At 40.6% G+C, this 25,748-nt stretch overlaps 1 protein-coding gene and 1 pseudogene across 1 annotated transcript; one reads left to right on the forward strand and one right to left on the reverse strand.

Annotated features, from left to right (window-relative positions):
* Nucleotides 1-1,798: 1,798 nt before the first annotated feature.
* Nucleotides 1,799-3,395, reverse strand: LOC147460819 (CASP-like protein 2U1; annotated as a pseudogene).
* A 5,700-nt stretch (nucleotides 3,396-9,095) lies between these two features.
* LOC147460820 (uncharacterized) lies at nucleotides 9,096-19,832 on the forward strand. The gene is made up of 7 exons (XM_086508516.1): nucleotides 9,096-9,888; nucleotides 9,997-10,018; nucleotides 10,442-10,471; nucleotides 10,564-10,629; nucleotides 11,104-11,183; nucleotides 11,274-11,375; nucleotides 19,601-19,832. Exons 1-7 carry the CDS (start codon nucleotides 9,653-9,655, stop codon nucleotides 19,692-19,694), a joined length of 630 nt encoding a protein of 209 aa, XP_086364642.1. The 5' UTR covers nucleotides 9,096-9,652; the 3' UTR covers nucleotides 19,695-19,832.
* Nucleotides 19,833-25,748: the final 5,916 nt, after the last annotated feature.

A 25,748-nucleotide genomic window follows, 5' to 3' on the forward strand; every position in this document is an offset into this window, starting at 1 on the left:
GCGCATTGGCAGTTGCGAGGAACCCAGTTTTTCATGCTCGTGCAAAGCACATTGAGGTGCATTACCACTATGTCAGGGAGAGGCTCTCAGCAGGAGAGATCATCTTGGCTTATGTGCCAACACAGGACAACCTTGCAGATCTTTTCACAAAGGCATTGTCTCGTGAGAAGCTCGAAGCTTTCCGCAAAACTTTGGGCTTACTCCTTTTCGTGGACTCATCATTTCCTCAAGGCATGGAACTTCCCTTTACTCATGTGCCAGCTCTCGGTCACCGCATCACTCCAGGGGGGATTTGTTACCATATCCATGTGGTAGTGATGTGTGTGAACACACTAGGACCAGCGGGGCATTTTTTCCCTCTTTAGGAGGTTTTTTCCCTCGTGCATTGTAAATACGCCCATCACTCTAGGGCTATCAATCTCTCAATTGCACACTAAGTAATACACTCTCTATTGTGTGCCTTGAGCTTACTTTGTCTTCTCCAAGCTGTGTGCGTTTCTCTACAACCCTAATTCCAACAGTAGCAGCAGATGGACCTTTTTCCCGTGAACCATAAGTGGGACACACTCTAGAGTCATCATGCTACTACTCTTTCCCTAGGATGCCCAAATCTTGGGGGATTCACTATTAGTAATAGGGGCATGTCACCTGCGTGCATCAAAATTAGAGAAACCCCTACGTACGTATCTTACATGCTAACCTACCCCCTACATACGGACAAGATACAGACGTTCTCGCAATGAGACATCCCCCCTCATACGGATTTTGTACGGAATGTAATGACCCACTATTTTATGTATACTAGTAACTTAACAATTTTAGAAGCACATGCTTTTGCAAAAATACATGTTGAACTGCAAATGAACAAAAGTGTAGTGACAAACCATGAAAAACAAAAAATATAATGAATAGTAAATTAAAATATACCAATCGATTCAATGTAATTTGTCGAAAAATGGACATCATTTCCCTTGTAAATTGATACAAACCTCAGTCTCAAAACAAATGATACTAGCCACCTACTCAATAGGCTTCTCATGTGGGATTTAAGGCACATATATGAAAAAGATTGTTCTCTAAATAACAAATAATGGCATGCTCATAAAAAACCATGGAAAACTTCACTTATTAATTTAAAACACGTTACGAAAAGTGTTAACTTATAATTTTTTCTCTGAATGTATATCTTTTTTATTAAAATCTCTCTCTCTCTCTCTCTCTCTCTCTCTCTCTCTCTCTCTCTCTCACACACACACACACACATATCATGTACCAAGCTGTTTCTATTCATTCTAAATTTTGCAAACAATGTGTAATAGAGTATTAGAACTATAAAATAAAGGTAAACTTAAAAGTCTCCTGGTTTTTGGTTTAAAATTTGAAGCTTTTGCTAAAAGCGTTTTTGGTTCACTTTAAGGCAAGCCTGCAATCAAGCTGGGTTATTAAAATTCAAAGGATTAAAGCCAAAACTCTTGAAGAGAAAATTGAATAAACAATCTAAGTAACTTTTGTTTAACAAAAGTACCAGAGTCTAGAGACCAATAGCAAGAAAAGAACACAACAAAAGTGACTTCATATGAAAAGAACCACTAACCAATGAATCGCAAAACCAATGATTGGGTAGAAGATTGTCCCAAGCTCTCTGAGGCTCATCATTTTCTTCCTCATCATCAAAGACATCATCAGAGGAAGGGGACTGTCAAATACAAGTAGCACTAATGTCACCAATGGAAACAAGTAACCAAGCCTCTTTCTTTTGTGATAGCAACATTTTAGATAGAACTTACAAAGGAAACATTTAGGATTGCAGAGCCTGCCAGACTGCGCTGAAGCTGCCACGATGGACAGGATAAGATAGGTCATCACCTAATAAAACATCAAAATAATCTCACATGAACACCATATACAATTCATATTACAGAGAAGAATTCTTCCACAACAATACACATACACACATACATTTTTTACTCACATGTCTACACATAAATATCATATATATGCACATGCACATGCATATATATCTATAAATACATGCATTTATAGACATTCATGTATGTCTCTATGTGTGTATGTAAATGTATGCACTCATTCAAATGAGGCCCTACAGAGAATACACCTTCTACCTTGCACTAAGACATGATAGCTCACTGTACTCGGATTATAAACATACCACTGAAATCTCAATAAGAACTTGCGGAGACGATGCAAAACATGCAAATCAGATAGCACTTGAAATGTTTTTGGCATAGCTCACACCATTACTTGGGATTTTGTAGCTTCATGCATAGGTAGGCGTAAACTTAACAAGTTGTAGAGTTGTAAACTTAGACAAGAGCACCTGTGCATCAATGACTCCCACATCATTGCAGCCAATCAAGTGAGTTATAATTGTAACTTTCTTCCTCTGAAGAAAGAAAGTAATCAACCCAAAGGTACATTGATTATATAGTCAGTGCAGCAACTACAACAGAAAAGTTAAAATCCAATCCATTTCACCTGATTTCGCACAAGGATTTGTAGACGGCTCTAACGACCAATCTTCAATCCAACCTTAAATCTAGCTCTGATAGCTTTAGGTTAAGAATACCACCATTCAGACAATTCTTCAGTCTATCAGAAGGCTAAGATAGTCGCGATTTGGACATTTCACTCAATGCAAAGAGTTCAAAGCAAGCTTCCGATGGGTGGAGCTAGCTTTGCAACCCATAGAAGTCTACTTCTTGCTCAACATCTCGTCAATTGACTCAAAACTGACAGAAACCCTAAACAATAGCGTCGCAATAGTCCATACCACTATATGTAACATTCAAATAGAGCAGAGAAAGAGAGGTTTGCCAAACCTGATCAAGAAGAAAAAAAGTGTCCATGTCGTAGCAGAAGATGGGGAAATGCTCGTAGATGACGGTCCAAATAAGCAACGGACAATCTGGAGAACTGAATAGAAAGGCCACGATTCCAAGGGTGATGGAAGTGCTTTTGCAATCAATTGCAAATAATTAGAGCATTATGAAACATTGACACAAAGTAGAAAATTAATTCTAACCTAAACATCAAGAAACGCAATAGCAACAAGCTTCTTACACAAGGGCTTTCATGTCACTAAACATCGCTTCTTGGATGACTGTAGAAGTGTAGATAGTGAAAGAGCGAGTTTGCTTGTCCATCACAAGGAATACAAGCGCTGAGATTGACGCTATGATGGCAACACACCACAGGGCAGGTTTTGAATGTTGCAACCAAGTTGCATCACATGATGAAGAGGATAAGGAGCAGGGGTCGCTCTTGGCACTGCCACTGGCCGCCGAAGGGCTTGCCATAGCTTGCTGCTACTCACCCTTCAACACTGGCATACAAAACAAGGGCTCGAGACCCACTCGAGAGATCAGTAAAGACCTCGAACAATCTCGACACTCTGGCTCTCAATTAGTTCTGCCAAAGATCGAGAGGCTAATGATATTATTAATAGCGCGTTGCCTCCACTAGGGAAGTCTCGCGGCCTACGCAACAATGACATCACACATCCCCCTATTGGGTCAGCTCGCAGCGAGCAGTATCCAATCTGCCAGAGCCCTTTGAGCTCCCTATGAGTATCTGACTTACTGCCCCCTCCTGTATTCGGGAAGAGGCCCTTAAACCACAGCCCCTTGTTGTCCATCTGACCTGCTGTAAATAGTAAGGTCCATAGCCCCCTTTGTGGGATAGCCGCTGGCACACACAAAGGGGGCAGTCTTTCCTTTGGACGAGAGAGAGAGAGAGAGAGAGAGAGAGAGAGAGAGAATGAGAGAAGAACTCCTTTCTCCTACGAGCTGCACCACAGAGGCGGAGAGAGAGAGAGAGAGAGAGAGAGAGAGAGAGAGGAGAGAGGTACGAGCAAGTACACGCTCTTGCATGGAGAAAAGGCTTGCATTTAGAGGAGTCCAGTTGAAGGCCTTTTCTTAGGAAGGCGTCTCTCTCTGATCTCTATCCCTCTTCACTTCAATATTCGTTACGGCTATGGTTGCACCTATTCTTTTGATCGTCTACATGCAGCCGGCTCTTGCGGCCTACTTTCAAGGCTCCCTTGCAACACCCATTTGTTGCAACCAATGTTCGCAAAAAAAAACATTGTCCTAGGACATACATAATTTTTTTTTTTGAATTTTCTCTGAGGAAATTTTAGAAATTAGGTTGTTTTTTTTATTTTTTACACTATTTTTCTTTATTATAGGGGGGAATCTCTCCATTTGCGCTTGGCCTCAACCGGCATTTTTGAAATAAAAAACGGCACGATATTAAGCTGAGACACATTTTTCTCGAACATTAGCTGCAACTCATCTAGGAAGAGCCGTATGCAATTGCTCCATGGCTGCGAACTCTGGGATGCACAAGTTGCCACAATAGCCCCCAAGTACATGCAGCAACAAGAAGTACCACCTCGCTATTTTGGGCCACTTGCACTTAATCAGCACCTTAGCACTCACAGCACCCAAAACCACATGGTTTTCCTGGGTCTATAGCTGCAATGTTCGGGAAAAGACATTTTCCCAAACATGCAAAAAATTCTTTTTCTGAATTTGCACAAGGAAATTTTAGAAATTAGGTTAGTTTTTTATTTTTACACTATTTTCTCTATTTGAGAGGGAGTTTTTCCTTTTGCGCTTGCCCTCAACCGGTATAAAAAAACAACATGATTTAAGCTAAGACACATTTTTCCCAAACACTCATATGCTAAAATGGAGGTTGTGGCCACCTTCCAGACTATTTATAAAACCTTTTAGCTATAAATTTTCAATCGATAAAAGGGATCCTTTTGTCTACAATCTGTAAAAATTTTCAAGATCATTTTTTCAACACCCTTCGTATGTGAAAATGTGAGAAAATATTGAATAAAATAATTCCTACATTTGAACTCACGTAATAGGCATTTTTTATTATAGTGATCCCTCTCGAGATCGGCACTCAGCACTCACAGCCACCAAAACTTAAATTGAAGGCACATGGTTTTCCCTGGTCTATATGCTAGAATGTTTGAGAAAAGCCATTCTCCCAAACATGCAAAATTCCTTTTTTTTGTAATTTGCCACAAGGAATTTTTAAAAATTAGGTTTTTTTTTCAATATTTTTCTCTATTTTAGGGAAATTTTTTCCTTTTTCGCTTGCCCTCAACCGGAATTTTTGAATTAAAAATGGCCGATTTAAGATGAGACACATATTTCCAAACACTGAAATGCTAAAATCGGGGTTGTGGTCTGTACTGAATGATCATGGTCATGCGAGCTCTACGCCTTCCACACACTTATCCGCACCAAAGATCTCCATTGATTGAGTTGTTTGTAGGCAGAGTTCTCTCTCTCTCTCTCTTCTCTCTCTCTCTCTCTCTCTCTCTCGCTCTCTCTCTCTCTCTTCTCTCTTCTCTCTCTCTCTCTCTCTCTCTCTCTCCCTCCTATGATGTTAAAATCTCTTCTTCTTCTTCTTCTATCTCATGGGCTCTCTGTAAGTTCAGGTTTTTTTAGCATTCAATAAATGGTCCCTCATTGCAACCTGTCTCTGATGCGCACGGCCCCTTGTGATGGATAGCTCGCAGCCATCATAGCCCCCTGCTGTGCCTGAATGAACATCTCCCTTGGGGAACTCTGTATCTCCCGCGCGGCACCCAAGACACCATGGCTGAGAACCATGTGTTTTCCTCCTCGTGTTCCCCCTATGGAGCTTGGAACCTTGAAGGCTCGTTAATCCTCGCTTTTCCATGTCGTAGAGTTTAATCCATGGGCGCTCCCATTCCCCTTTCACAACTGGCCTTACCACCTACCCTTGTTAAAGCATCAAGGGAAGTGCCCACGCGGCATCCCCACTCAAGATCTCCGCGTATCCTTTTCCACAAATGTGACTTCCCAACCTCGGAGGGAGGACTCTGGTCGGATCGAGCCCTCGAGCTCAAGACACGATCGTGTTAGTATCCATGGCCGGGAGGTAGTGGACGGGTCCCGAGTGTTCTCAAAAAGGGACCCGTAAAATAGACACCTACCAAAGCAAGCAGATAAACACTCATTGAAGCAGCAAATACTGAATATAGGTAAATGCAAAAGCTAAAATTGTTTTGATTTGGTGCCACCTCCCAAAGACCTATGGATGAAGGAAAAAGACCATGATGTATTAAACATCTTACAAATCGATGCATGACAGAATATCAAAATTTCCTAATTACTCACGGGCCATCGACGTTTCACACTGGCATTGCAATGTGTGGACCACAAAAGACCTCAAATAGGTAAGGTAATTTGAGCAGAAACACCCTATAGGGAAAATGACAAAAAGCTCTCAAAATCCCCCCCCACGGGGGTAGGTCCCCCCAACCTCTAATGCATATGATATGAGCATGAAATTATGGGGGGCAACCCCTATTGTATACACTTATGTCTAACTCTAAAAACCCCCCTCTTGTACACTCACGTGATACCATTAGGAAATCCATAGTGAATCCCCCTGGGGGCCCCCCAGGGGGATTCACTATGGATTTCCGTATGGTATCACGTGAGTGTACAAGAGGGGGGTTTTTAGAGGTTAGACATAAGTGTATACAATAGGGTAGCCCCCATTATTTTTCATGCTCATATCATATGCATAGAGAGTGGGGGACCTACCCCGTGGGGGGGGGGGGATGTTGAGAGCTTTTGTCATTTTCTATAGGGTGTTTCTGCTCAATTACCTGACCTATTTGAGGTCTTTGTGGTCAACACATTGCATGGCCAGTGTTGAAACGGTCGATGGCCCGTGAGTAATTAGGAAATTTTGATATTCTGTCATGCTGCATCGATTGGTAAGATGTGGGAATACATCATGGTCTTTTTCCTTCATCCATAGGTCTTGGGAGGTGGCACCAAATCAAAACAATTTAGCTTTGCATTTACCTACAGTTCAGTATTTTGCTGCTTCAGATGAGTGTTTAGCTGCTTCTTTGGTAGGTGTCTATTGTTACGGGTCCCCTTTTTGGAGAACACTTCGGGACCCTCCACTACCTCCCGGCCCATGGATACTACACGACTTCGTGTCTTGAGGCCTCGAGGGCTCCGATCCGACCAGAGTCCTCCTCCGAGTTGGGAAGTCACATTTGTGGAAAAGGATACCGCGGGAGATCTTGAGTGGGGATGCGCGTGGGCACGTCCCTTGATGCTTTAACAAGGGTAGGTGGTAAGGCCAGTTGTGAAGGGGAATTGGGAGCGCCCATGGGATTAAACTCTACGGACATGGAAAAGCGAGGATTAACGAGCCTTCAAGGTTCCAAGCTCCAGTAGGGGGAACACGAGGAGGAAACACATGTTCTCAGCCATGGTGTCTTGGGTGCGCGCGCCGGGAGATACAGAGTTCCCCAAGGGGGATGTTCATTCAGGCACAGCAGGGGGGCTATGATGGCTGCGAGCTATCCATCACAAGGGGCCGTGCGCATCAGAGACAGGTTGCAATGAGGGACCATTTATTGAATGCTAAAAAAACCTGAACTTACAGAGAGCCCATGAGATAGAAGAAGAAGAAGAAGAGGATTTTAACATCATAGGAGGGAGAGAGAGAGAGAGAGAGAGGAGAGAGAGGAGAGATGAGAGAGAGAGAGAGAGAGAGAGCGAGAGAGAGAGGGAGAGAGAGAGAGAAGAGAGAGAGAGAGAGAGAGAGAGAGAACTCTGCCTACAAACAACTCAATCAATGGAGATCTTTGGTGCGGATAAGTGTGTGGAAGGCGTAGAGCTCGGCATGACCATGATCATTCAGTACAGCCACAACCCCGATTTTAGCATTTCAGTGTTTGGGAAATATGTGTCTCATCTTAAATCGTGCCATTTTTAATCAAAAATTCCGGTTGAGGGCAAGCGAAAAAAAGGAAAAAATTTCCCTAAAATAGAGAAAAATATTGAAAAAAAAACCTAATTTTTAAAAATTTCCTTGTGGCAAATTTACAAAAAGGAATTTTGCATGTTTGGGAGAATGGCTTTTCTCAAACATTCTAGCATATAGACCAGGGAAAACCATGTGCCTTCAATTTAAGGTTTTGGTGGCTGTGAGTGCTGAGTGCCGATCTCGAGAGGGATCACTATAATAAAAAAATGCCTATTACGTGAGTTCAAATGTAGGAATTATTTTATTCAATATTTTCTCACATTTTCACATACGAAAAGGGTGTTGAAAAAATGATCTTGAAAAAGTTTTTACAGATTGAATAGAAAAAGGATCCCTTTTATCGATTGAAAATTTATAGCTAAAAGGTTTTATAAATAGTCTGGAAGGTGGCCACAACCTCCATTTTAGCATATGAGTGTTTGGGAAAAATGTGTCTTAGCTTAATATCATGTTGTTTTTTATTACCGGTTGAGGGCAAGCGCAAAAGGAAAAAACTCCCTCCTCAAATAGAGAAAAATAGTGTAAAAATAAAAAACTAACCTAATTTCTAAAAATTTCCTTGTGGCAAATTCAGAAAAAGGAATTTTGCATGTTTGGGAAAATGTCTTTTCCCGAACATTGCAGCGTATAGACCCAGGAAAACCATGTGGTTTGGGTGGCTGTGAGTGCTAAGTGCTGATTAAGTGCAAGTGGCCCAAAATAGCGAGGTGGTACTTCTTGTTGCTGCATGTACTTGGGGGCTATTGTGGCAACTTGTGCATCCCAGAGTTCGCAGCATGGAGCAATTGCATACGGCTCTTCCTAGATGAGTTGCAGCTAATGTTCGAGAAAAATGTGTCTCAGCTTATATCGTGCCGTTTTTTATTTCAAAAATGCCGGTTGAGGCCAAGCGCAAATGGAGAGATTCCCCCCTATAATAAAGAAAAATAGTGTAAAAAATAAAAAAAAAACCTAATTTCTAAAATTTCCTCAGAGAAAATTCAAAAAAAAATTATGTATGTCTAGGACAATGTTTTTTTTGCGAACATGGTTGCAACAAATGGGTGTTGCAAGGGAGCCTTGAAAGTAGGCCGCAAGAGCCGGCTGCATGTAGACGATCAAAGAATAGGTGCAACCATAGCCGTAACGAATATTGAAGTGAGAGAGGGATAGAGATCAGAGAGAGACGCCTCCTAAGAAAAGGCCTTCAACTGGACTCCTCTAAATGCAAGCCTTTTCTCCATGCAAGAGCGTGTACTTGCTCGTACCTCTCTCTCTCTCTCTCTCTCTCTCTCTCTCTCTCTCTCCGCCTCTGTGGTGCAGCTCGTAGGAGAAAGGAGTTCTTCTCATTCTCTCTCTCTCTCTCTCTCTCTCTCTCTCTCTCGTCCAAAGGAAAGACTGCCCCCTTTGTGTGTGCCAGCGGCTATCCCACAAAGGGGCTATGGACCTTACTATTTACAGCAGGTCAGATGGACAACAAGGGGCTGTGGTTTAAGGCCTCTTCCCGAATACAGGAGGGGGCAGTAAGTCAGATACTCATAGGGAGCTCAAAGGGGCTCTGGCAGATTGGATACTGCTCGCTGCGAGCTGACCCAATAGGGGGATGTGTGATGTCATTGTTGCGTAGGCCGCGAGACTTCCCTTAGTGGAGGCAACGCGCTATTAATAATATCATTAGCCTCTCGATCTTTGGCAGAACTAATTGAGAGCCAGAGTGTCGAGTTGTTCGAGGTCTTTACTGATCTCTCGAGTGGGTCTCGAGCCCTTGTTTTGTATGCCAGTGTTGAAGGGTGAGTAGCAGCAAGCTATGGCAAGCCCTTCGGCGGCCAGTGGCAGTGCCAAGAGCGACCCCTGCTCCTTATCCTCTTCATCATGTGATGCAACTTGGTTGCAACATTCAAAACCTGCCCTGTGGTGTGTTGCCATCATAGCGTCAATCTCAGCGCTTGTATTCCTTGTGATGGACAAGCAAACTCGCTCTTTCACTATCTACACTTCTACAGTCATCCAAGAAGCGATGTTTAGTGACATGAAAGCCCTTGTGTAAGAAGCTTGTTGCTATTGCGTTTCTTGATGTTTAGGTTAGAATTAATTTTCTACTTTGTGTCATGTTTCATAATGCTCTAATTATTTTGCAATTGATTGCAAAAGCACTTCCATCACCCTTGGAATCGTGGCCTTTCTATTCAGTTCTCCAGATTGTCCGTTGCTTATTTGGACCGTCATCTACGAGCATTTCCCCATCTTCTGCTACGACATGGACACTTTTTCTTCTTGATCAGGTTTGGCAAACCTCTCTTTCTCTGCTCTATTTGAATGTTACATATAGTGGTATGGACTATTGCGACGCTATTGTTTAGGGTTTCTGTCAGTTTTGAGTCAATTGACGAGATGTTGAGCAAGAAGTAGACTTCTATGGGTTGCAAAGCTAGCTCCACCCATCGGAAGCTTGCTTTGAACTCTTTGCATTGAGTGAAATGTCCAAATCGCGACTATCTTAGCCTTCTGATAGACTGAAGAATTGTCTGAATGGTGGTATTCTTAACCTAAAGCTATCAGAGCTAGATTTAAGGTTGGATTGAAGATTGGTCGTTAGAGCCGTCTACAAATCCTTGTGCGAAATCAGGTGAAATGGATTGGATTTTAACTTTTCTGTTGTAGTTGCTGCACTGACTATATAATCAATGTACCTTTGGGTTGATTACTTTCTTTCTTCAGAGGAAGAAAGTTACAATTATAACTCACTTGATTGGCTGCAATGATGTGGGAGTCATTGATGCACAGGTGCTCTTGTCTAAGTTTACAACTCTACAACTTGTTAAGTTTACGCCTACCTATGCATGAAGCTACAAAATCCCAAGTAATGGGTGTGAGCTATGCCAAAAACATTTCAAGTGCTATCTGATTTGCATGTTTTGCATCGTCTCCGCAAGTTCTTATTGAGATTTCAGTGGTATGTTTATAATCCGAGTACAGTGAGCTATCATGTCTTTAGTGCAAGGTAGAAGGTGTATTCTCTGTAGGGCCTCATTTGAATGAGTGCATACATTTACATACACACATAGAGACATACATGAATGTCTATAAATGCATGTATTTATAGATATATATGCATGTGCATGTGCATATATATGATATTTATGTGTAGACATGTGAGTAAAAAATGTATGTGTGTATGTGTATTGTTGTGGAAGAATTCTTCTCTGTATTATGAATTGTATATGGTGTTCATGTGAGATTATTTTGATGTTTTATTAGGTGATGACCTATCTTATCCTGTCCATCGTGGCAGCTTCAGCGCAGTCTGGCAGGCTCTGCAATCCTAAATGTTTTCCTTTGTAAGTTCTATCTAAAATGTTGCTATCACAAAGAAAGAGGCTTGGTTACTTGTTTCCATTGGTGACATTAGTGCTACTTGTATTTGACAGTCCCCTTCCTCTGATGATGTCTTTGATGATGAGGAAGAAAATGATGAGCCTCAGAGAGCTTGGGACAATCTTCTACCCAATCATTGGTTTTGCGATTCATTGGTTAGTGGTTCTTTTCATATGAAGTCACTTTTGTTGTGTTCTTTTTTTCTTGCTATTGGTCTCTAGACTCTGGTACTTTTGTTAAACAAAAGTTACTTAGATTGTTTATTCAATTTTCTCTTCAAGAGTTTTGGCTTTAATCCTTTGAATTTTAATAACCCAGCTTGATTGCAGGCTTGCCTTAAAGTGAACCAAAAACGCTTTTAGCAAAAGCTTCAAATTTTAAACCAAAAACCAGGAGACTTTTAAGTTTACCTTTATTTTATAGTTCTAATACTCTATTACACATTGTTTGCAAAATTTAGAATGAATAGAAACAGCTTGGTACATGATATGTGTGTGTGTGTGTGTGAGAGAGAGAGAGAGAGAGAGAGAGAGAGAGAGAGAGAGAGAGAGATTTTAATAAAAAAGATATACATTCAGAGAAAAAATTATAAGTTAACACTTTTCGTAACGTGTTTTAAATTAATAAGTGAAGTTTTCCATGGTTTTTTATGAGCATGCCATTATTTGTTATTTAGAGAACAATCTTTTTCATATATGTGCCTTAAATCCCACATGAGAAGCCTATTGAGTAGGTGGCTAGTATCATTTGTTTTGAGACTGAGGTTTGTATCAATTTACAAGGGAAATGATGTCCATTTTTCGACAAATTACATTGAATCGATTGGTATATTTTAATTTACTATTCATTATATTTTTTGTTTTTCATGGTTTGTCACTACACTTTTGTTCATTTGCAGTTCAACATGTATTTTTGCAAAAGCATGTGCTTCTAAAATTGTTAAGTTACTAGTATACATAAAATAGTGGGTCATTACATTCCGTACAAAATCCGTATGAGGGGGGATGTCTCATTGCGAGAACGTCTGTATCTTGTCCGTATGTAGGGGGTAGGTTAGCATGTAAGATACGTACGTAGGGGGTTTCTCTAATTTTGATGCACGCAGGTGACATGCCCCTATTACTAATAGTGAATCCCCCAAGATTTGGGCATCCTAGGGAAAGAGTAGTAGCATGATGACTCTAGAGTGTGTCCCACTTATGGTTCACGGGAAAAAGGTCCATTCTGCTGCTACTGTTGGAATTAGGGTTGTAGAGAAACGCACACAGCTTGGAGAAGACAAAGTAAGCTCAAGGCACACAATAGAGAGTGTATTACTTAGTGTGCAATTGAGAGATTGATAGCCCTAGAGTGATGGGCGTATTTACAATGCACGAGGGAAAAAACCTCCTAAAGAGGGAAAAAATGCCCCGCTGGTCCTAGTGTGTTCACACACATCACTACCACATGGATATGGTAACAAATCCCCCCTGGAGTGATGCGGTGACCGAGAGCTGGCACATGAGTAAAGGGAAGTTCCATGCCTTGAGGAAATGATGAGTCCACGAAAGGAGTAAGCCCAAAGTTTTGCGGAAAGCTTCGAGCTTCTCACGAGACAATGCCTTTGTGAAAAGATCTGCAAGGTTGTCCTGTGTTGGCACATAAGCCAAGATGATCTCTCCTGCTGAGAGCCTCTCCCTGACATAGTGGTAATGCACCTCAATGTGCTTTGCACGAGCATGAAAAACTGGGTTCCTCGCAACTGCCAATGCGCTCTGACTGTCAGTGTAGATAGTGTTGGTAGTGTCCTGTCCAACACCAAATCAGCCTTAAGGCGTCTGAGCCATACACACTCAACCGTAGCTGTGAAGACTGCCCTGTACTCAGCCTCAAAATTCAAAGTGGCCACAGTAGGTTGCTTCTTGCTCAACCATGATATACATGAACTGCCAAGCATGAGACAAAAACCACTTGTGGACACTTGTGTGTCAAAACAACAAGCCCAATCTGAGTCCGAGAAAGCATGTAAGTATGGCGGCAATGATCTCCCCTTGGGATAAAACAAGACAAGATGTAAAGTGCCACTAAGGTAGCAGAAAATCCTCTTGACAGCCTGCCAATGCTTAGACCCTAGGCTATGCATAAATCTGCTAACCTGTGAGACTGCAAACTGAATATCCGGCCTCATGTTGCATACATAAATGAGGCATCCAATAGCAGTTTGATAGAGAGGGACATCTGCAGGATCATCAACATCATGAAGATTCAATTTCAAACTTGTTTCCATGGGAGTGTCAATAGGTTTGCAATCCTCAAGTCCAAACTTACATAACAATGTCTCTATGTAACTTTTCTGACACAAGGCAATACCACCATCATAATGCTTAAACTGTATACCCAAGTAATGATGATGCAACAACCCCAAATCTTTCATCATGAAAGTAGCATTCAAATCAGCCTTAAATTCAGCAATATGTCTCTCATTTGGTCCAATGATCAACAAATCATCAACATAAAGAACCACAATGAGAAGTACATCACCCTCACGCTTTACATACAATGTGCTTTTGGTTGGACTGTTACGAAAAGCCTTGTTTGACCAAATGAGTGTCAGCTTTCTCATACCAAGCACGAGGAGATTGCTTCAACCCATAAAAAGCCTTCTTACATTTGTACACTTTTCCTCTTGTCCTTTCTTGACAAAACCGCGAGGCTGCGTTACATAAACTTCCTCAAATATGTCACCATTCAAGAAAGTAGTAACAATGTCTAATTGACGTATATCCCAACCAAAATGAGCTGCAAATGCACATAGAAAAGGCACAGTAGTCATATAGCAAGTGGGAGCAAAAGTCTCTCTCATAATCTATGCCTTTTTGTTGTGCATAACCCTTTGCAATAAGTCAAGCCTTATGGCGATCAATCTCACCATCCGGCTTGCGTTTCAACTTGTAAACCCACTTCGTATCAATGGCCTTTTTGCCAGGAGGCAAATCACATAAAGTCCTTGTGTCATTTTCTATAAGTGCATCATATTCTGATTGCATGGTAGCCATCCAATTTTTTGAATTCTGTGCTTCATCAAAAGACAGAGGTTCCTTAGCATCATGTAAGCTAGACACAGTCAAAGCATAACAATTTGATGCATAAGATGCATGGCGAGAGCTTGAACGAGTACGACTAGACAAAGGTGCATCCAATTTACTCTCACGCAATGTATGCACCAGCCATTTTGGCATACCTTTAGCCTGCTCATTTTCAGCCCTTTCGACCTCATCATGTACATCTGCATCAGTAATAGGCTGATCTCCGGGGAATTCACTAGTAATACTAGGACGACGTCACCTGCGTGCATCAAAACTGCCATTTTACCCCTATTACGATACCCGCCTTTGTAAAATCCACCTTTTTGGCCTCATAAACCCCCCCTATTGTACACTCACGTGACACCATACGGTAATCCTTAGTGAAGACCCGGGGTGATCTATAACATTTTTACAAACCCACATAGGTTGTACATTTGACTCATTGCAATTTACATTCATATTTCCACCACTAAAAAGAGGCAACAAAGTGTCATGAATGTCATGTGAGCTTACATTATTGTCTCTAGTACATGACAGCAAGGGCTGAACAGAATCTTCCACAAACGCTACATTCTGTGAAACCAGAATACGCTTTCTTTGCGGATGATACAACCTGTAATGTTTGCTTTCAGCACTATATTTAACAAAAATACATTTGCCAGCCTTATCATATCCAATTTTTTGCGTTGTGTTTGTGGCACCAAAGTATATGCCAAACAGCCAAAAACATGCATGTGCTCAATAGAAGGCTTTCTATCATGGCATACTTCATATGGAGTAATAGACTACAAAGCTTTCGTAGGACATCTATTTAGTACATAAGTGGCACACTTGATGGCCTCAAGCCAAAAAGAATGCGGCAAAGCTTGACTTTTGACCATACATCGTGCCATTTCCATAAGTGACCTGTTTTTCCTCTCAGCAACACGATTTTGTTGAGGTGTATAAGGCACTGTACATTAGTGTTTTATCCCACGACTAGCCAAAAATGCATTAAATTCATACATATACTCCCCCCTCGATCGCAACGGAGGGTGCCCCATAGTACATTTCGAGACATTTTCAGCCATAGCCAGAAATTGTTTAAAGCACATAAAAATTTTGGACTTCGCTTTAAGTGCAAATACCCATGCATGCCTGGAGTAATCATCAATTAAAGTCACGAAGTAAAGGTAATTGCCCAAGGACGGAGTTTGCATGGGCCCACAAACATCACTGTGCACAAGCTGCAACATGCATGTGTCCCTAATTGAACCATCCTTTGGAAACTTCGAACGCTGCATCTTACCCAAAATACAGTCTTCACAAACATGTTTGACAAGTGCTTCAAGAGGCGGCAAAGAAGTAATCATATCAGATTTCTGCAAACGCAACAAACTGGAAAAATTCAAATGACCAAAACGGGCATGCCAAAGTTTTGCATCTGAAATAGCCCTTACCAACTGCATTTGTAAAATTTTATCCACACTTGTTATACGAAGTGAGCTTATACAACCCACGACACAAAAGGGCAGATGCAACAATTTCATCACAAAAACTAAGATCATGAACTTTACATTTGTCATCCACAAATTTGACTACAAGTCCAAGTCTAGCAAGTATGGCTACAGACAAGAGATTCTTTTTGATCCCGGGTACATAAAGTGCATCAAAAAGTGTAAAGGAGCTGCCATTTGAAGCAGTATGCACAACCTTTCCAACTCTTTGAACCGTATAAGAGGCATTGTTGGCACAAGTGACTGAATTCCCATGAGGGACAGACTCAAGAGAAGTGAACAATTCACGATGTGAGGTAATGTTCTTTGTAGCACCACTGTCAAAATACCACACATGTGAATCTACAGCAACTGACATGCATGCATCATGGACAGCAAGATTGTAAGTGCACTCTGCGCTGAAAGCCCATTCTGTATCAACATAAGCAACACAGTCTTCTTTCACAAAAGACTCGATAATGGTTGTATTTGTAGTGGAACAAGCATTTGCAGTGGAACCACCCTGTTTCTTCTTAGCCTCTTTGGCCTTCAAATTAGGACACTGCTTGATCAAGTGATCATTAGCTTTACAATAATGGCAACGCATCTTCTTTTTGCCCTTATCACCAGAATTTCCAGATGAATTGCTGTCGGCAGAAACATTAGAAACAAAAGTTTTTCCACTCGCAGCAGAATCATAAAAAGTGGTTGCATTGCTATTACCACCTTTTCTTTGAGAAGCAATAAAAGCCTGTTCAACTGCACGCTGTCCGAGTCCTGTTTTTTCTAGAAAGTGACTCTTGGAACAACAATGTGCATAATGCATCAAACTTGACAACTTCACGATTTCCTTGGGTCATAAGTCTCCAAGTGCTAGCAAAAGTCTGGTAAGAATCTGGTAAGGTATCAATAACAGTCTGCACAAGGGAACTATATGAATGACTTCACCTGTAGAGAAATAAGTTTCTCATTGATACCTTGACACCAGCAAGGAAAGTATCCATATCATCTTCCTCATGCATAATCTTCGATTTCATCTCTTTACATAGCAAAGAAATTTTAGCCTAATTGCGGCTTGCATAAAGACCTGCTAGAATATCCCAAGCTCGTTTTACAGATTTTGTTGAACGAATTCGAGGAACAATGGTGCGCTTCATAGACAACACAATCAATGCATGAGCCTGTGCATCCTTTACATCCCAACGAGCTTGTTCTGCCGTGTGCAAAACAACTCTAATAACAACAATCCTTGCAGCTAGACCTGCTGCAACATCCTCAACATCACCTACATCCTCAGAACTAGGACGTACATCAATGCCCTGCACAATATTCCAGACGCCCTTTGATACAAGAACATGTTGCATCATGTAAGCCCACATAGGATAATTGTCCCATCCAATCTGTCCTCAACAGCAAACATCTTGAGCACATTTGTGTTGTTGTCAGCCATGATAAATGCTGCACCTGATGTGAAAACTTCTCGAAAAGAGGAGAAACGAAGCGGGAACAACACGTGCTATATAGCACAAACCGTAGAAGACTGTAAGGACCTATTATGCAAAAAACGGCACTAACAAAAATTCTGCACAAAATGACAAAATAGCCTGTGCAGTATTGCCTGTAGCAGAAACGGAGGCCGAAATGAGCTCGAATAAAAAATCTGAGCAAAGTAAGCTTTACGAGCCATCCCAAAAATTTTCTCAACCTGCGAACGCTCGCCAAAGCTCACTGAAGTAAAAGAAAATGAGCAGGCATGTGCTGGACCTGCTGACGACTAAGCTCAGGAGGACGCAACCTGCTCTGGTACCAATTATTGGAATTAGGGTTGCAGAGAAACGCAGACAGCTTGGAGAAGACAAAGGAAGCTCAAGGCACAAAATAGAGAGTGTATACTTAGTGTGCAATGGAAAGATTGATAGCCCTAGAGTGATGGGTGTATTTACAATGCACGGGGGAAAAAACCTCCTAAAGAGGGAAAATATGCCCCGGCGGTCCTAGTGTGTTCATACACATCACTACCACATGTATATGGTAACAGCTACCAAAGGATCACCAGTAGATAATGGAGATGGAAACAGGCCAAGGAGAAAGTGTGGCAAGTTTGTAAGAGAAGTTGGCAGAGAAATATGCCATAATTGCTTAGTTAGAGGCCAGGCTTGCAAGGTATCAGCAACAGTATGTGATTCTATGCCCATGTGCAAATGAATTTGGTATTGAAGACCTAATGCTCCTATGAATAGTTTGATTGTTGATTATCTAGCAATTGTGAAACAATGGAATTTCTTACCATAGTGTCCAGTCTAGTGTACAAAGCCTTACAAGATATCTATTGTCTACATGAAGAGGACACCAAGGCTAAAGTTAGTTCCTTAATCACTATGAGACTAGGCACTTGATGAATATGGTGTAACTAGAATATATCCTTTCCTCCTAGGGTGAAGTGTAGGCAGAACTTGGATGAAAGTCAATGACTTCCCTTTGGTTGAAATGGATTTGACTTCTCAATTTTATGGGCTTGAATTTGAATCGTCCCCAAAGCGCCATGTGCTCAAGTCTAGAGGGTATGACAATCCTCCTTAGGTTTGATGGAGACGAAAGGATAGAAGTCACAAAAATTACTGCCCTTTCGCCGAAATGGATTTGACTTCTCGTTTAGAATTCAAATTGGAGAGAGAGAGAGAGAGAGAGAGAGAGAGAGAGAGAGATCTAGTTTTTCATAAAGAAGGCTCTAGGTGTTCACCAAGAAGGCACCTTCCCCATCCTTATCTCTATTACGTAATCTTAGTTTTATTTTTTGAAAGTCAAATCACAAATGATATCGGTAACATAATAATTTATACCCAACTGTCAACGAAAGTTCTGCCACCCAGTTCGGCATCGCAGGAGCCGCCGCTTCTCAGGAGGGTGCAACGCAGGGGGTGGCGGGCGCAGAGAGAGGGAGGGATGGAGTGGCTTATCCGCCGATATGTAGCTGACAAGGCTCTCGCTCGCTCTCTATCAGGCTCTCTCTCTCTCTCTCTCTCTCTCTCTCTCTCTCTCGGCATGGTTCTCCTGCGTTGTTGCACTGACTAGTCTGCAATCACATGGCCATTCGAACCGCAAGCCTACAATATGCATGCACGGTTGACCAAATTCAAACTAAGGGCGATTTGGCATTTGCACGAGCTGCCCGGCCTAGAACTAGTCCACTCCCCTTCTTATAAAAGGGGGGGGACGTCTGAACTCCTGTAGCCATACTTTTGTGAGTTGCAAATTTCCAAAGCTTTTTGCCTCTTTACATCATACACATTCTACTTGATTATCCTAGAAAATGTCGGCAGCCATAGTCGGACCGTGGGGTGGTGTTGGTGGTGGTGCCTTTGATGATGGGTGGAGCAATGGCGGCGTGGTACAACTTTTGGTTTACTGTAGTGATATTCTCAATGGTATTCAAGTTTTGTATGGCAATGGCACCACCAAGCTCCATGGCTCTGCAAAGGGAGATTCTCGTGAGGTATTTTTCATCCTTTCTCTTCCCATATTGAAGCATCACTCCACATGCACTTAATGATAAGCTTTGCAATTGAGAGGCATCCCCCCTTGGCATTTATTCTAATTCTTCTCATTAAGCTTTTGATCTATATATTGTCCCTGTATTAAATGGATTGGAAATGTGAGATGAACTATTGTTTCCTCAGATCATCATACAAATAATTAGTAATTATTGTTTTAAATCATTTTAGTAATTAATTTTTTAAATCCTTACTTAAACATTGTAGGGTCACACTATGTTCATTGTTCTCTTTGCTCTCTCCTAAATAACTGCCGACAATTTGCTAAAATAGTTTTCATGTGTTTCAGTTCATTTTTACCTCCCCTTCACCTAGTTCTATGGACATTTCTCTCACCGTGGGAAGTGACGCCAGCCACTTCACAGGGGATCCCAATGGCATAGGTGTATTGTCTCTTGGAATCGTATCATCAACTACACCTCCATCTCTCCCAGATGGCACAACGGGCACTATCATTCGCCCACAAGTCCTTGGCTTTTTTGGTAGAAAAGGCACTAATATTGATAGCCTCGGCCTCTACCTCTCCAACCCTATCATCTAGTTCCCCTCATTTTACCCATGTCATCATATACTACTCCGTATTTTTATATTCTAGTCTAATCCATTGTCTAATACTCAAATATCTACACATTGTAAGAAACTTGTCATGAAAGTTTACATGCCAATCCATTCTTCATTAAGCATCCTTACCTCATGAAAAGCCTTTAAATTGGTTGTGGTACATCAAAGATACTTTTATGTATATTTTATTTGGATTTATAGTGAATATTTGGTGTTATATAGTTTCTTTTTGTTTCCACCTCTTTCTTTTCTTGTCCACGCATGCACTTGGACACACACACACACACACACACACATTATAGAAATACAGTGACAGACAAACACACTCAGAATACAAGTACTTATTAAAGTCATCAAAATCACGAACAGTATAATGTCTAAGACTCCTCAACGTAACTGCTTTTTTTAGGACTAATGCAGATTACCCACCTTGATGACGACACCACTGTGTGAGAATGAGCTTGATGAGGGAATGAGTAAAAACGCAATGTTTCTTCTTAAAAGCACTGTCAAATCAAGCTACTACTTGATACAATTGAGTAGCTTAAGATTCCAGAGTAATTTTTATGCTGTTTGCATAACGACCAATTCATTGTAACTTTGCAATCCCAAAAGTTAACTTGGTCTTTTAAAGATGGTTCATTTCGTTTCTGGTTCTCTCTTGACAGGGCTTAAGCTTTACTCTCGTCAGATAGAGCTTTTAGGTCTCTTGAGATAATCCCCTACGATGTTAAAATTCTCTATCCATTTTAGGGTTCTATCTTCCTCCCTCTCTATCTCAACCAACTGCTTAGATCATATCGAGTAGTGGAGTATTCCGTAGCATATTTATCTAATATGTTCAAATCCACCACATTGATACCTTTTGATCGTATACGTCATTTTGCATTCTGAAGACGTTATTAACATTTCATTTCATTTCTTCTCTCTCTCTCTCTCTCTTCCTATTTTTCACTTTACGTCTGTCACTCTCTCTCTCTCTCTTTTCACCATTAATTACAAAAATTACATTACACTCTCTCTCTCTCTCTCTCTCTCTCTCTCTCTCTCTCTCCATGGGACACCTCATGCGCAACAGAATTTGTAGCCTTGCAATCGAATTTGGAGCCTTGCAAAACTGAATTCTGTCGATTACCTTCACTCTCTCTCTCTCTCTCTCTCTCTCTCTCTCTCTCTCTCTCTCTCCCCTTCTCCTGCGATACAACCTAACCTCCTCTCTCACTTACTCTCACGTTCTCTCTCTCTCTCTCTCTCTCTCTCTCTTCTTTTGATAGCCAGTAGCCTATTTAAGATCAACCTGGATCAACAGATTATACACTATCTACTTAGTTTCCACAAGCAGGACAATCTCTCTTGATCACCTTACTTGCTCTCTTTGAAGCATACACACCTTCACACACACACACACACACACACACACACACACACACACCACACACACACAACACACACACGCACACGAAGGACTTGGAGTCCAAGCAATTTTGAACACCTGCCGAGCTACAACGGCCGGACAGACAAGTTAAGCACACGAACGGCTATTGAACCGCAAGAAAAACAATACGAACGGGTACATTCAACGCGAAAAGGCTCGGCATTAACATAGAGGCTATTAATCAAGTTGGCTTGAGTTAGTTACATGAAAAATTAGGAATTTGATATTGTTATATTAATCACGAAAAGGCTTGGTATTAACATGGCGGCTATTATTCAGGTTGGCTTGAGTTACTGACATGAAAAATTAGGAATTTGATATTGTTCTACCCTCAAGAGGCACTGCACATTTAGGAGATTTAATTCTCATGAGTAACCATCATTCCTTTTATTCTTAAAAAATGGAAAGACACAAATCTGTGAAAATGCGCTTGCTGAATGAAGCGTAACACTGAAATAATTCTCCTTAAAAGCCCTGTATAATCAAGCTTCTACATGATACAATTGAGCAGCATAAGAGTCCAGAATTTTTTAAATTTGTAACTCTTGAATGGCATAAGTCATTATAAATTTCCAATCCCGCAAGATAACTTGGTCTTTTCAAAGACGTTAATATAACATGCAAGAAGAAGGGCTCCAGAGGAAGATAGAGGTGAAAAGGGAGCACCAAATTTTGTACCCTTTTTGCTCGCAAGCCACTATGCGATAGTAATTGGTTCATACTATTTATTGATTCCCCAAATAATTTTGGATATATAAACCCTACTTTTTGGTATGGATGGCCTTATGAGTTGATCAAGAGGCTTGGTGGTCTTTCTTGTAATTATGTGACGCTCACATTGCGCACTCTAGGGCCTCTACTCATAGTAGTTGAGTAGGCCTTCCAAGGATCCTTTCGAGACTATTGAAAGAGTGATTAGTGTACAGTCCTAAGGAAACTACCTCATGGGACACTATTTTGATGGCATCTATGGACAAAGATCTTGAAGAGGCTAGAAACATCTATTATGAATCTAATTGTATTCCTTACTATTGATTACAATGTAGATATCTACACAATTGATGATAAATCTAAACCACTAAGGCTAGGGGGAGGTGACCATTGACTCCCTCCACCCTTGGTGGTTGTAAAAGGAAAATGGGGCCATCTATTTGAGCATGGGAAAGGTACCATCTTCCTCAAGGCTCTCTTATACGAAGCCATAAATTCATGGGGTAGATTTTCCCATAAGGGTACCCCAATCAAAAATGCACCACCACTTGTGGGCGACAACAGTTTTTCCAACCCCAATGAGTATATAATGGACCAACACCAACACCTTTGGTCCCTACATGGGATCCTTACTTGATTGTTACCCTTTTTAGACAAAATCTGGCTAATGGAGGGCCTCATCAAGGGGTAGAGGTTACCTCAATGCCACCTCCACCTCCACCACTTCAACCTACCTTAATTGGAATAATGATTGTGTGTAAGGTGTGTGTGGACAATCTATTTAATATTTGGACATGCCATGATGGATATAAGAAATGCATTTGTCAAAAACAAAACCTCTTTCTAAAACACTATAACCTAACAAAAGCTCATTACTCCTTTTGTAGGTAAGGAAAAAAATATTGTTCTTTTAAACCATTCAATAAAACTTTCATCACTTGACACCCCATATACTTCCGCTTGGAAAACCTTCCTAGTATTATCAAATTATTGGCAAGAGAGACTTTGTTTTGTTGAGTCCTCTATCCATATCCAATCAACCCGTAGCTTGTTTTTTTTCAAGGTCAGAGTATATATTTCTTAGTAAGTATGAGAGCTTTCTACCTTTTATGACATCATCAGCTAGACCAGCATGTTAAAAAGTAATGATGAGGTAAGCATGAATAATTTCAAAACCCAAAAAAGCCTCCATTGAGTTTTACAGAAACCTTATGGAAAACAAATTTACCCTTCCCAAAAGTGAATCTAGTATTACTAGCTTGTGAATGTGTTACAACATTACAAATGAGTTCTATCTCAGCAAATGCTAATAAAAATTCATAACTCTTCACACATCTCTAACCAAAGAGAGTAAAATAATGCAGATTCCCTTATTCTCTTCAAGTTCAGGCCTTTAAGCCTATTCTAGATATATTTGCGTATAAAAAGACTAACTAAAATGATAGCCAACGTGTGAATAGGAAGCTTTTTCAACTAGATCCATTGTAACAACTGAATATTTCCCTCAACTCTAGGTCACAGAAGGAAGAATTTTGCAAAAATAAGATCCTTTCCTCTCTCTCTCTCTCTCTCTCTCTCTCACACACACACACACACACACACACACACACACACACACACACACACAAGAACATTATGCTCAAAAGACAAATGGCTTTAGACAACGGGAATGTAATTCGCAAAAAAATGACTCAATATTTGATTCATTTTGTACAATATGGTCATAATGAGGAATTATTCCAATACTTCTAATGATCAAGACTAAACTTGTAGGTGAAATTAAGATTAATATAGGTCTTCATCTTCACATTTAGGAGACAATAGCTCAGGTAACCACTTTAAGCAAAGATAACAGTTTCACCTACATCAAGACATTATATTATGTTAGATTTGGCTATGTTTGGCATGTGTCATTGGTAAGTGCCAAGGAATCTATTAAGTGTTATCCATGTCATACTTAAAATTTATTAACTTAGAAACTATTTCTATCATATGTAAAGCACATTAGATAAAAAAGAAACCTCTTTTGTAAAACACTATAAGCTAACCAAAGGTCATTACTCCTTTTGTATATAAGGAACAAAATATTGTCCTTTTAAACCATTCAAAAAAACTTTTATCAATTGTCACCCCATGTACTTTTGTCTAGCAAACCTTCCTAGTATTATCACCTTATTTGCAAAAGAGACTTTTTCGTTTGAGCCCCTTATCCATATCCAACCAATCAGTAGCTGATATTTTTTTAAAAGTCCCTAAAAGTACTATAATTTGTATGAATCTTTATACAAGAGAACTTCTTTCTTCAAAAGACCTAACACAACAAAGTTCATCACTCTTCTTAAAACACACATTTAGGAAAATAGGGAAAAATTCACACATTTGGGATGATTCTTTGTGTCTCATGGACTTGAGGTAAGGTTGTATTGTACTAAGCTGATGCACATATGAAAACTGAGATACAATGTTTAGTGGATGCTTATGAGTTTGCAAGATCCAATATGGTCCGTTTTCAACAACCATACTATACACTAGAGTGTTTTTGCACATGTTAGTTTACAAATACACACACACACACACACATGCTCATGCACCCAAAACAAAATTTTCTTCACACATGCTTCATTTGATAAAACAATTAAAATGTAAGTTGCAAGAAAAACTTGGGTGACTAAAGTGAAAAAAAACACCATTCATATTGAATAATATTTCTTGAAGATTACAAAGGTGGGATGCCATTATCAATGTTGATAATGACCCTAGCTATGGGTGGACTAATTGGAACCATTGCTAGAAGATTACAAAGGTGAAAGGCCAATGCTAAGTGATCATTCCTCTTCATTTGCATTGACATTTGATGGTGCCTCATGTTCATCAAGTTTCAACTGACTCTCTTTGGCCTTGAGGATTATTGGCTTTGGAATCTTGATTTTTCAGGATTCGTCTCCACCCTTGGGCTTCCATGCCCAAATGATGCAGCTAGTGTCTTCCCAACATTGAGGATCATTGATGTTCTCTCTCCAATACTTGTTCCAACAATCCTTGTAAACATCCACATCACTTGCATTCTTCTTCTTTGAAATTGGTACCCAGTATTGTATCTTCACTTGAAGATAGGTTGTCGAGTCATTGTTCTGATAATATCTGTTGGTGCCACTCCTAACCAAATTGGGTAATTTTCATCACAAGGTTTCACAAGTACAAAGTCTCCCTTTTCCACATCAAGAGTTGGGTTGGACTCCTCAGTAGGTTTGTTGCGCATTGGACCACAATAGTGGCCCTCGCTTATGTCAAGTGCTTCATCTTGACCATCTTCCAATGGAACTTCAAGAGGATGATCTTGTTCATGTATACTCCTTGGCGAGAAGTCATCAAATAAAGTGTTTTCACTTTGTCCAAGGTTTTGCATAGCTTGCATGAGATTCTCCCAGGACATAAGAACTAGGTTGATCCACTAGCATACTCACTTTCATCTCCTTTCTCTTGCAAGTGATCTTTCCACCAACTAACATACTTCTTTAATCCTTCCATAACTTTCTCACTATCTTTAACATACTCAAAGGGTGGTAATACTTTTGGAACACCTTCAGGAAGCTTGTCTCCTCCTTGTTCATTTGTCTTCCATAACTCTATACCATTTTCGAGTAACAATCCACATTTTTAGGGTGTACTTTGTACTGCATCAAAGGTATTCCATCACTCATATAGAACCTAAATTGCAATGGCTTTGAAT

This window comes from Adiantum capillus-veneris, chromosome 3, assembly GCF_014529385.1.
Source record: "Adiantum capillus-veneris isolate H3 chromosome 3, ASM1452938v2, whole genome shotgun sequence".
Taxonomy (NCBI): Eukaryota; Viridiplantae; Streptophyta; class Polypodiopsida; order Polypodiales; family Pteridaceae; genus Adiantum; species Adiantum capillus-veneris.

Bases quoted from the DNA above. Each gene is read 5' to 3' on its own strand.
- LOC147460820 (XM_086508516.1), top strand. From the start codon at position 9,653: ATGGCAAGCCCTTCGGCGGCCAGTGGCAGTGCCAAGAGCGACCCCTGC. The intron at 9,889-9,996 runs GTAAGAAGCTTG...TGATTGCAAAAG, and splicing joins AGTGACATGAAAGCCCTTGT to CACTTCCATCACCCTTGGAA. The intron at 10,472-10,563 runs GTGAAATGGATT...TTCTTTCTTCAG, and splicing joins AAATCCTTGTGCGAAATCAG to AGGAAGAAAGTTACAATTAT.